The following is a 12,375-nucleotide window of genomic DNA, read 5'->3' as shown; positions in this document are numbered from 1 at the left end:
TGAGGGTGAAAAAACTGGAACTTCCTCCAGACATGACAGAGGCGCTCCTGGTCAGTTAAAAGGCAGCCTGCGCTGGATGGGTCCTTGCTCCCTCTAAAGACATAACTGTGCAGCTTAGGAGCGGTCCTGGATTCGTCTCCAGGCCCGGATGTCCAGGTTTCAGCAGTGGCCAAAAGTGCCTTTGCACCATTAAAACTAGGACACCAGTTGCAGCTGTTCCTGGAGGGGTCTCATCTCAGCATGGTGACACCGGGCTTAGTTACATTCCAGCTGGATTACTGCAATGCTCTCTATGTGGGGCTGCCTCTGGAAAGTGCTCCACAACTTTAGCAGCTCCAAAACATGGCTGGCAGATTGCTGAATGGAGTTGGTCACAGGGATCCCATAACATCCCCCCCGACCCCCTCGTTACAGCAGCTCCACTGGCTGCCCATCTATTTCCTGGCACAATTCGAAGTGCTGATTCCAACCTATAAAGCCCTAAATGGCCTGGGTCCAATTCTGTCAAGGATTGTGTCATCCCTTTATGAGCCTACTCAGGTCATCAGAGGAGGGCTTTCTCTCAGTCCCCCACCTTCATAAGAGAGTTTGGTGGGTACACAGGAGAAGGCCTTCGCTGTTGTTGATCCCAGATTATTGGGCTCTAGATCAGTGTCTGATGTGGGTAAAGGACTGGTTGAGGGTGAAAAAACTGGAGAGAAATAAACAGAAGCTGAAAAAAAATATTATTATCTAACGCTAAGGATCATCCTGAGTGTGACAGTTTTTCTTCTGCTGGGGTCAGGGCACAGAAGACCCAGCACGATAGATCCAATCAGACATCCTGCTGTCTTTGGTTCTGAATAGATGTATTTATAGGAAGTGTGCATGGGAAAGAATTTAAGGACATTGCACTGGCGAAAGAAAATTAATTTTGTAAATGCTGCTTTGTTTATTATGAACACCACCGTTTTTCTGTTGGGACGATTGAGAAAATGACAACAGAAAACTAAGTTATGGTAATAAATATAAAGAAAATTATTATAGAAACCCTGCCTGGAAAAAAAAATCAGACAGTTAGTAAAGGTAGGGAGTACAGTATTGTAGATAGATGGATTAATATTAAGCCAAACAGCAGTAGTATTCCATAGAGGCCAATGTATAGATGGTGTTTCTTTTCTGGTTTTAAATCTATCATTTTTGAAAACTGTAGATCACATTTGGTGGGAAGTGATGTCCTCAATGTCAGATAAGAAAGGACAGGTTTTGTTCACCATACAATAAATGCTCAAAAAACAAATGACAGGGTACTCTGAAATAGTACAAACATTCTGACTTGAAATCTTTCAGGTGAGGAACAAGGTGTGGGAAATAACAAAACATGCCTTGTAAATAAAAACTTTGGCCATCTGATGAGAGGAGAAGACTCCCTGGAAAAGACCCTGATGTTAGGAAAGTGTGAAGGCAAGAGGAGAAGGGACAACAGAGGATGAGTTGGATGGATAGTGTCACTGAAGCGACCAACATGAATTTGACCCAACTCCGGGAGGCAGTGGAAGACAGGAGGACCTGGCGTGCTCTGGTCCATGGGGTCACGAAGAGTCGGAAATGACTAAATGACAATGTATAAAGGCATGACTTTTTTTTGGAAAGTTGTGCTAGATTCTGAGTGCTTAAAGACGATGATCTGTTCTAGGCCCTTTCCTGGTACAGTACTTATGTCACACCAACAGGCCCATAGTTGTCTAGATCCTTTTTCTTCCCCCTGCTTGAGGATGGGGGTGGCATTTGCTGTCCTACCATCATCAGGAACATTAACTCTTCTCCAAGAGTTCCCATACATTTCGAGACAGGGGCTCTGCTACTCCTTGTGCAAGTTTCTTTAGTACCCTTCGGATGCATGTCATCTGGCTCTCAAGACATGAATCCATTTAAAATCAGTGAGGTGTGTCCACATGACCTCTGTGCCCATTGCACACAACATCTCCCTTAACTCCTCCTTTATTCTTCCTGCTCCAGCTTCTTTTTTTGGGGAAAACAGAGGCAAAGGAGGTGTTCAGTGATTCTGCCTTCTTTCTGTCCCCCGTTAGTATTGCCCCATCATCTTTCCAAAGCAGATCTACCAACGCTGAATTCCTTTTCTTGCTGTGAGGAAGCCCTAAAGCGCCCTTGTTATCTTTAACCTCTCTTCCAAATGTAGATCTCATTTTGACGAGCCGGGAAGTGATCTGATATTCATCTAGGAAAATACTATATTGGGTGATATTTAACATCCAGTGCTTTTTTTCCTGGTTCTAATAATGATCTGAGTCCTTCTGGAGTAAGCGCAGACTTTTTATAGATTCCACATTTCTATTATAGACAAATCCACCCTCTGCCTAACTAGCTGCTGTTTGGAGTGTGACTCACACATGGACAATTCCAGGAAAGATACCAGGAGACATGATTAGTTGCCACTGCTACAACATTCAGAAAACTTTGCATGCCTTGATTTCGTCCCAGAAAACACTGGCAAACAACTGTTCTACCAGTAACGAATCTTACCATGTATAAATAACCATGCACGTAATTCCCAAAAGCTGAAGACAAGCCCTGGGTACAGGTCTTATTTACAAGTACCGATCCACACGTCCTACAGTCATATGGAGACAAAAGCTTGAGAAATCATTGGTTGTTGTGGGTTTTTCGGGCTCTTTGGCCGTGTTCTGAAGGTTGTTCTTCCTAACGTTTCGCCAGTCTCCTAAAAGCCCGAAAACCCCACAACAACCATTAGATCCCGGCCATGAAAGCCTTTGCAAATAGCTTCAGAAATCCTTCATGGTGGCCACCTCTACCAGCCAGTCAATCAGGATGTATCTGAAACAGGAAACATAATTGTCTTTGAAAAGAAGCCACCCGCATTATTTATTTATTTATTTATTTATTTATTTATTTATTTATTTATTTATTTATTTATTTATTTATTTATTTATTTATTTATTTATACCACATCACACAAGCAAGCAACAGCTTCACCCACTGCCTTCTGTCAAAGTTGGCACAGGAATGTCTGAAACATTTTTAAAAGCCACATCTAGAATCGTTATTGCCATCAACACAACCCCAGAATGCCGAAGGGCCAGGGAACAGGAGAGTGGGAGAGCAGAATACCGATCAGACACAGTTCCCACAACCAACAGTTCTCTCCAGCCTCAAAATGGCACCCAAGAAATGTGATTCCCATCGTCCCTGGCCAGCATGGAAAGTTCTAATGTCCTAACCTCAGGGATATGTCCTTAGAAGACGGTTTGTCTAGCTTTGCTATCCAACGGTGGAGGAAATTGCTGAAGACTACATCTGCTAAAGGCTTAGCACCTAAAGACACTATGGTGCTATTGCTGGGTATCTCTTTAAAAAAGCTGACTTTTCTATCAGAAACTACCTTGCTATTTTTGAAGGGGCAATTTTATGCTTCCCCAAAAGGCGAGAGGAGAATTCCATAAAGAAAAGGAGCTCATTTTCTAGCAATCTAGCAAACAGGTGTACACCATCCTGCAGAGCACTGCAATAGGGCAGGCAGGCATCCAATAAATGCGAGTAACAGTTGGCAGCCGTTTCTCTTTCACTTGACAGTTCCTTAGGAAAGCTGCATTGTCTCATTCATTCCTTTCTGGATGGTGAAGATGCTCTGCTTGTTAAGCGGGAGGGAGGTTTGGAAGAGCTGAGAGACCACCTCATTGGAAACTTTCGTCTCCAGTCCTAGTTGGTTTCCATTTCCACAAACTTTTGCTAGTGCAATCTAAAATGAATGAATGAATGAATGAATGAATGAATGAATGAATGAATGAATGAAGGATACACACCGGAGATCAAGAGGGAAGGTATAAAATATGGCATTTTACCAGCCACAAACAAGGAGATTCCCCCCCCCCCGAAGGGCACCGTGAGCAAGACAAATAATAGCTGGAGCATTTTGTATATGTTAATGACACAGCCCTTGGGGTGGGGAAGAAGCAAGACTGGGATGAGCACCCTTCCTTCACTGGTGCAGCAAAGGGTCCATCCACGCCAGCGCTTTTTGGGGCCCTCCTTCCCAGCCTCCCCTGGGAGGCCATTGAATTTTGAATCTTTTTGGAATGCTCCAAAGCCAGAACTTCTTTTGGGGATGACATTTTCCATGATTTGACCACCGGCCTCACTCATTGTTGGATTCTAGGCGTGGCTCTCCAGGCGTTTCGCTTTTTCCAAGTCCTGCCTGAAGCATGCAGTGCAGTCTATCGCTCTGGGGCACTGAAGAAAATTGAGAGGGCAGAGAAGCTTCAGGTACTCAGCTGAACCGAGTGAGTTCAGGAAGCAGCTCCCCTTGTGCACCAAGCTTAGATCCAAGAGGAATGATCGTACCTGTGCATCCCAGGAGCCCTTGGCTGCATAATCCCCGAGTTTCCTGAGGCTCTGGAGATATCGACCAGGATCAGACATCTACAAAAATAGGAGATGCAGTCTTAACAAAACATGAGCAAATAAAGGATAACTGGGTGCTTTATGTAATGAACAGGGCATCGGTCCTTCCAGCACTCAAGAGATAGGAGTACAGAGAGATGCTCAAGATTAGACTAAGATACCAAAGGCATGTCTCATACCCAGCACGCCCACTGCAGTTGGAAGGTAAGGGATGTGCCATTCAGGGTCACACTGTCAGCTAAGGATGGGAACACATTTCAGTGGACTGAACAGTCTTGCATCCCTCATGAATGGCTGAGCCTGGGGGACTTTCCTTGGGAATGCATGCGTTTGCAGGCCTTCCAATGAATTTCCAAGAAACAATGTACACACAGCCTTGTGTGCTCTTTATAATGCAAATGGATAAGGTAGCAAATAGTTACAAGCTGGTTTCCGAAGAGGCAGAGGAACTAGAGACCAAATTGCTAACTTGCGCTGGATTATGGAGAAAGCCAGAGAGTTCCAGAAAAATATCTACTTCTGCTTCATTGACTATGCAAAAGCCTTTGACTATGTGGACCACAGCAAACTATGGCAAGTCCTTAAAGAAATGGGAGTGCCTGACCACCTTATATACCTCCTGAGAAACCTATACGTGGGACAGGAAGCAACAGTTAGAACTGGATATGGAACAATTGATTGGTTCAACATTGGGAAAGGAGTACGACAAGGCTGTATATTGTCCCCCTGCTTATTTAACTTATATGCAGAATACATCATGCGGAAGGCTGGACTGGAGGAATCCCAAACTGGAATTAAGATTGCTGGAAGAAACATCAACAACCTCCGATATGCAGATGATACCACTCTGATGGCAGAAAGCGAGGAGGAATTAAAGAACCTTGTAATGAGGGTGAAAGAAGAGAGTGCAAAAAACGGTCTGAAACTCAACATCAAAAAAACTAAGATCATGGCCACTGGTCCCATCACCTCCTGGGAAATAGAAGGGGAAGATATGGAGGCAGTGTCAAATTTTACCTTCTTGGGCTCCATGATTACTGCAGATGGAGACAGCAGCCACGAAATTAAAAGACGTCTGCTTCTTGGGAGGAAAGCGATGACAAATCTTGACAGCATCTTAAAAAGCAGAGACATCACCTTGTCAACAAAAATCCGAATAGTCAAAGCTATGGTTTTTCCTGTCGTGATGTATGGAAGTGAGAGCTGGACCATAAAGAAAGCAGACCGCTGAAGAATTGATGCCTTTGAATTGTGGTGCTGGAGGAGGCTCTTGAGAATCCCCTGGACTGCAAGGAGAACAAACCTATCAGTTCTAAAGGAAATCAACCCTGAGTGCTCACTGGAAGGACAGACCCTGAAGCTGAGGCTCCAGTACTTTGGCCATCTCATGAGAAGAGAAGACTCCTTGGAAAAAACCTTGATGTTGGGAAAGTGTGACGGCAAGAGGAGAAGGGGACGGCTGAGGATGAGATGGCTGGACAGGGTCTGCGAAGCAACCAACATGAAATTGACACAACTCCGGGAGGCAGTGGAAGATAGGAGGGCCTGGCGTGCTCTGGTCCATGGGGTCACGAAGAGTTGGACACGACTAAACTACTGTACTAGGCACAAGCACCATTGGGGGAAATGCACGTATCTGGCAAAGTGCACATCAAGATCCACAAAATAGGTTGGATGTCTAAAAGACAAATGAATTTCCTCACCAAGTTCCAAAACCCAAGAGAAAACAAGACTGGGAAGAAATTGCAGAGAAACACAACAAAACATAGGCAGAGATCATCACAACCTTGCCTTAGGGAATTTGACAAGTCCCCTGAACCAGATCCCAGGGACAAGTGTTCCAGTCCTCAAAAAAGCAGAACTCCAGATAGCTCTCCACCCTAAATGAATATTACAACCTTCCTTCTATTCTTCTGCCCCTCCACAACAGCTGCCCTAGGCAATGTTTGCCTCTTCCTAGGAGATGTCTTGCTTTCGCCCTCCAGCCTTTCCCTCCCTCGTGTTTGCATGACAAAGCACACACACTCACAGCAACTTTTCCGTTATTTTCCCAGAGGAGGTAGGAGCTGTGCAGGCAACCCGGCTTTGAAGAGTCCTCAAACATTTCCAAAAGCTTCTTTTCTTTTCTCCTCCTCCTAAAGCGACAAGCATCAAAGTTATTTATGTCAACTCTTCCGTTACAGTAAAGTGAAAAGCCACCCACCTGGAGTGTTCATTCCACAGTCTCAAATGCAACCATTTGCTAAGGTTTAGCAAACGCAAGTATTTAAAGATAGGCAATTCAGCAAAAACTGATTGCAGCTCATCTGAGCCAGAGTTCTTCACATATAAGCAAATTTAAAAACAGAAAACATTGCTTCTCACCTTCTAGACTGGTGTATATACTTTATTCACCGCTAAAAAAATGTACTTCCAAGATACATGTGGAGACTGAGCCAGACTATGTGTTAAAGTTAGTTTAAAGCTTTAAGACTATGTGTTAAAGTTTAAGACTATGTGTTAAAGTTAGTTTAGAGCTGTGCTCTGGAGATGCCGGCCACAAAGACTGGCGAAACGTTAGGAAGAACAACCTTCAGAACACTGCCAAAGAGCCCAAAAAACCAGCAATAACCATAACTGGGAACCTTTGGCAGGCTATCCTTTTTTGGCTGCTTCATGTTTCGGGACTTCAGTTCCCACAAGACCCAGTGATCAAGGCTAACATGGTTTCCAACCTCGGGTCTCCAGATGTTCTTGGACCCCCACCTCCCAAAAAGCTTGCCCAAAACAGCTACTGGCAAAGATTTCTGGGGACCCCAGGGTTGGGAACCACTGCCATAGAGGATTCTGAGGACACTGCTGAGTAACCAGCAGCAAAGTCTACAGTTCTTTCACAGCCAAGCATCAGATGGCTACCCCAAGCAGATGGCAAACTGTATTGGGCAGTGGGCAGCCTCAGAGCTGTTTTGGCAACCTCCCCATAGGCTATGATGCCCCCCAGTGACTTGCTTTAAAGGGGAAAAACATGTTTTTCTGGCCTTGGAAACCTCTAGAAGTAGGTTTTTTTTTTACCTTAAATAAGGCATCGTACTCCCCAAAACAGAAGTGGACATCTCGTACTCCCCAAAACAGAAGTGGACATCTGATTTTGATTTTTAAAGGAAGTTTAAAATTCTTTTTAGTGTGGTGTGGCTTGCCATGGCTTCAGAGACTGAAAATACTGCCCCATAGAACATGTACTGCATGGGCCATTCCCCCTCCCTGTCATTGTGGAGTCTAGGCTTAAGTCTGCAATAAAATGAAGACCAAAAGCCTGAAGCGACCAAGGTCCAAAAGCAACCCACTGAGCCAGCTTACTTTTTGCAGCTGACCCTCCGCTTCCAGGCTCTCGTGGACCACAGCTTTGCAGCCGCTTCCACTGAGGGACCAAGGTGGGCGAATGAAAAGTCAGACAAAAGGGGGCTGCTGAAGAAACGAAAAAGAGAGAGGTGGCGAGGCAAGTTATTTTAAAAAAGATGATTTTGTTATGAAGACCAGAGAATAGATGATGGACACATGAATGACAAGATCCTGTGATCAAGTTGCTGCTGCCCTTCTGTCACTTTTGTTATGGGGGAGGCAGGGGATCTGTGATCCTATCATCCCCCACCCCCTACTCCCACCCCTTTGCAGCCCCCTCCTTGTCCTCCTCCTTCGCCCCCCCACAAAAAGTCCCCCTTCCCCAAAGCTTTCCAACAAAAGTGGTTTCGGTGAGGGGGGTCGCGTAAAGCCCCTCTGAAGATTCCCCCCCCACAGAAGGAGACGGGGAGAAGCACCTTGCTTGGGGGGGGGGTCCCACCTGCCCCTTCAGAGTATCGGGATCTGGGCCCCGCCATGACTTCCCGCCTTTCTTTCCCCACAAACACAAAAAAACACACATCATTTATTTATTTATTTATTTATTTATTTATTTATTAAATTTATGCCACATTACACAAGCAAGTAACAGCTTCACCCACTACCTTCTGCCAAAGTTGGCACAGCAATGTCTGAGAGACCACCTCATTGAAAACTTTCGTCTCCAGTCCTACATAGTTGGTTTCCATTTCTCTGGGCCCCCTCCTATCGTCCCCCACCCCCACCCCTTTGCAGCCCCCTCCTTGTCCTCCTCCTTCGCCCTCCCCCACACAAAAAGTCCCCCTTCCCCAAAGCTTTCCAACAAAAGTGGTTTCGGGCAGGGGGGGTCGCATCCGGCTGAAGAAGGTGATAGGGGGGAGAGGAGGAAAAACGACCACAACTGGGGGGGGAGGGAGAGGCGAGCCTGAGGGGACAGAGAGACACAAAAGCCCCACCGAAGATTCCCCCCCCCACAGAAGGAGACAGGGAACGGAAAGGCCCCTCCTGCGCCCCCCCACCCATAAAAGGCTTCATTTTTTCCCTCCTTTTTTCCCCTCCTTTTAGATTTTCTTCCTAGCAACCGTGCTCGCGCGCGCCCTTTTTCAAACCCAACTGGGTTTCTGATTGGGTGTCTCACTGCCCCATTATGGGGGGGGAGGGAAAGAAAGAAAGAGGGAGGCACTGAGCATGCTCAATCTGACTTCTATAAATAGAGGGAACCCAGAGAGAACCTTCTCCATTTTGTTTTGCGCAGTTGAGAAGAAGGCTCAGAGATAGGGACCTGGCCTTAAGCGTTAGTGGAGCGAGGGGTTGGGGGAAGCCTTGCCATTCCCCCCCCCCCATTGACGACAAAGCTAGGCTTGGGGGGGAGAGGAGACTGGTTCTTTTATATTCAAATTCATTTGGGAAGGAAAGGGCCTGAATCGTCACAACAGTTCTGTTTTTTTAATCCCCATTAAAGTGTAGATTTATTAGCATTTTTCCCACTTCCAGTAGTGTGATAGCAGCAATTAAAAAAAAAAAAGCAAATTTGAAAGCATGAACTTTCGGGGGGGGAATACAGTATTAGGTTTACCACTTCTTTCAGCATTTAAGCTGATAAAGCTTTTTTTTTTTAGCTCATCAACCAGTGGATGCTTGTTAGGGGTCCCTAAATTGAGCAGCAGTACTCTTGGGGGAGTATTAGACCTACGTTTGCAACCAGTTGATCAGTTATATGAGCAAGCTACTTTAATACCAAAGTTTTAGAAGTCAACGTGTGTTACCTGTAGGTTTTGCCTTTTTGTGGCAGTGGTGGGGGAAGAATTAGCTCTATCAAGAAGATAATAGCCAGGGACAGAGTTCTCTCTAGATGCACGTTCAAGAAAATAGACTGGTCATGGGAGGGGGCATCTATGCATGCATGCAGGAGACTGGTGCTTTTACAATCAAATTAATCTGGGATGAAAGTGGCCTGTATCTTCACAATAGTTCTGTTTTTATTGATTAGCATTTTCCCCAGCTCCAGTAGTGTGGTAGCAGCAATTTAAAAGAAAAACAGATTTGAAAACATGAACTTTAAGGGGGGGAAAGGACACAAAACTTCATTATATTAGTTTTACCACTTCTTTCAGCATTTAAGCTGATAAAGCTTTTTTTTTTTAGCTCATCAACCAGTGGGTGCTTGGTTAGGGGTCTCTAAATTGAGAAGCAGTAGTCTTGGAGCATTACACCTACATTTGCAACCAGTTGATCAGTTATTTGTAGCCTTTTATAATTAAAATTGTAAACCGCCCGGAGAGTGCTTGTAGCGCTATGGGGCGGTATATAAATCCAATAAATAAATAAATATTATTTGACTTGAAAAGTTGATCAGTTATTTGAACAAACTACAGTAATACTAGTACAAAGGCATGGACAGCAGCACCCCAAAGTTTTAGAAGTCAATGTATGTTACCTGTAGGTTTTGCCTTTTTCTGGCAGTGGTGGGGGAGAATTAAATCCATCAGGAAGATAATAACCAGGGACAGAGTTCTCTGTAGATGCATGTTCAAAAAAATAGACTGGTCATGAGTTCTAAAATAGTGTTTAGGGGATTCTGTTTTGCCTCCAGAGGGAAAAAACATAATAAAATTCAGCAATTCTTCTAAACGACAGTAGATGAAAGTCATGCATTTCCCAAAAGCTTCTATTATAGTAGCCCATATCAGGTCTAGCATGTGTGTGGGGTGTATGCATGCAGGAGTACTCTGTGTGTGTGGGAGGGGGCATACGTGCATGCATGCAGCAGACATGCTTTTACAATCAAATTAATCTGGGAAGCAAGGGGCCTGTGTCTTCACAATAGTTCTGTTTTTTTACCTAGGCAGTACCCAAGCTTTAAGAATTTGTTTCTATCCACAAAGAATAGCAGAAGAGTAAAGGCAGTTTATTCCCCCCAATACATATAAAGGACATAATTATAGCACTAGGCTGACAGATAACACAAATGACAAGACAACTGATCAGCAATGTGGTTTGTCAAGAAATGTTGCTATTGTCCTAACTCCAATGATCATCACAACACGGAGGGGGGGAGAGAAGCAATTTTGCATGAATTTTGCCTACTGTGTAAGCAAAAACGGTTATTCCATTAGTCCAAAACTACTAAAAACAGTCAACCTAAATCTACTGAGTATGGGTGAAGTGTTATTAATCAAATCCCAAGGTTGACTTGAAAATTATATTTTCTTGGAATGCTTGCAAAATTTTCAAAACCTGACCAATCTGCAGCATACACTGACCTTCTGTTCTTTGGATTTTAATGAGGGAGAGGGTGGGGACAAAAGCATTGAAAATGGTTAGCATCATCATTTTAATACGACCAAGAGATGGTTGCATAAACACATGTAGTTCTAGGCAGCTAAAATAAGTCAATCACATCTTGCAGATGACACTAGTTTTGCAGCAACTACAAGAAAGAGTTGTGACATGTCACAGCTAACAGATTTTACAGTATTTAACATAAAGCTTACATGAATTGTAGCCCAGCTGCATCTGAATGGTAGGCTAACATCTGCACAAGTTTAGGGCAAATAAAACTTGTTAACCTTTAATTGTCTTAGATCTAACTAGCAATGTATCTGTTCCAGTTGCTTACATGGATTTGCCCTGTATTTATTTGTTTGACTAGGTCCGTGGAGCACAACACATTTTTTGCTTCTTTAAGGGAGGGAAGAGGACTCTCCCCAATACCCCCTTACTCCTGCAAGCCCTTCCCTCGAAACCACTTCTGATCCTGCTCAGGATGCTGCTCCTCAATCTGGGGACTGAGATCAGGCAGCACAGTGGGGGGGGGGAACAAGTAAAAAAAATCACCTGCCCCTCCCTTCTGCTACATCAAACACCCTTCTGGAATTAGAAGAATATTCCTGGATCATAGAATCCTGGAGTTGGAAGAGGTCTATAAGGCCATCGAGCTCAGGATTGCATGAGCTATTAACACTTGACTTCACCAAATACAGTAAGATCCCCTTTATCTGCAGGATCACTATCCACTGATTCACTTATCCACAGTTTGAAAATATTAAAAGAAAAATCCTAGAAAATACATATTTCTAAAGGTGAAGTTACCAGAATTTATAGCAACTTATTAAATTTGAACTTGAAAAAACAGAACCTCCAGATTCCTGGGAGAAGTATTACATCAGAGGCTAGTCAGCTTTGTGCATGCCCTGGTCTATCCGGTATTTCCCAAACGGTGCACCATGGCTCTGTGGGTCACCGGGAAATCCACTCTGGATGGAATCAGCTCATCCCTCCCCCTTCCTTCTCCCCACCCCCCAGTACCACATACAACACTTACTTGTAGTTTCTCTTCTCTGTGAATTGTGGAGGGAGGGAACCCTGGCCCATGATTTCTGCCCTCCTGTTTGCATGGGAGTCTCTACTGCCCATCCTGAGCCCTGAAAAAAAAGCAACCTCTCAATTTTTCTGGAAGCGGCTTCTCTCGGAGAAGCCATGTAGGCATATCCATAAAGCTATCTATGGTATAGTCCCTGGTTCCATTTAGTGGGCCAGTCTTGGCAATACACCCTGGGAAGGTGTATTCTTGTGTTCCCCCCCCTCCCCATTATTATTTTT

General features: G+C 44.5%; 1 protein-coding gene across 2 annotated transcripts; it reads right to left on the bottom strand.

The window, feature by feature from the left end:
* Nucleotides 1–3,463: 3,463 nt before the first annotated feature.
* Nucleotides 3,464–12,169, bottom strand: LOC144584720 (cyclin-F-like). 2 transcript variants are annotated; one of them, XM_078381517.1, is made up of 4 exons: nt 12,098–12,169; nt 6,449–6,554; nt 4,360–4,437; nt 3,464–3,757 (listed from the first exon to the last, which is right to left on the bottom strand). In XM_078381517.1, exons 1-4 carry the CDS (start codon nt 12,145–12,147, stop codon nt 3,596–3,598), a joined length of 396 nt encoding a protein of 131 aa, XP_078237643.1. In that variant the 5' UTR covers nt 12,148–12,169; the 3' UTR covers nt 3,464–3,595. The 2 variants fall into 2 exon arrangements, 1 of the variants encoding a protein (XP_078237643.1); XR_013539150.1 differs by lacking the exon at nt 12,098–12,169 and adding an exon at nt 7,756–7,882 and having other exon boundaries at nt 3,625–3,757.
* Between the last annotated feature and the right edge of the window lie 206 nt (nt 12,170–12,375).

Source organism: Pogona vitticeps, chromosome 13 (genome assembly GCF_051106095.1).
Source record: "Pogona vitticeps strain Pit_001003342236 chromosome 13, PviZW2.1, whole genome shotgun sequence".
Classification (NCBI taxonomy): domain Eukaryota; kingdom Metazoa; phylum Chordata; class Lepidosauria; order Squamata; family Agamidae; genus Pogona; species Pogona vitticeps.
The sequence above is the reverse complement of the archived record's forward strand: the minus strand, read 5'-3'. Positions and strand labels throughout refer to the sequence as shown.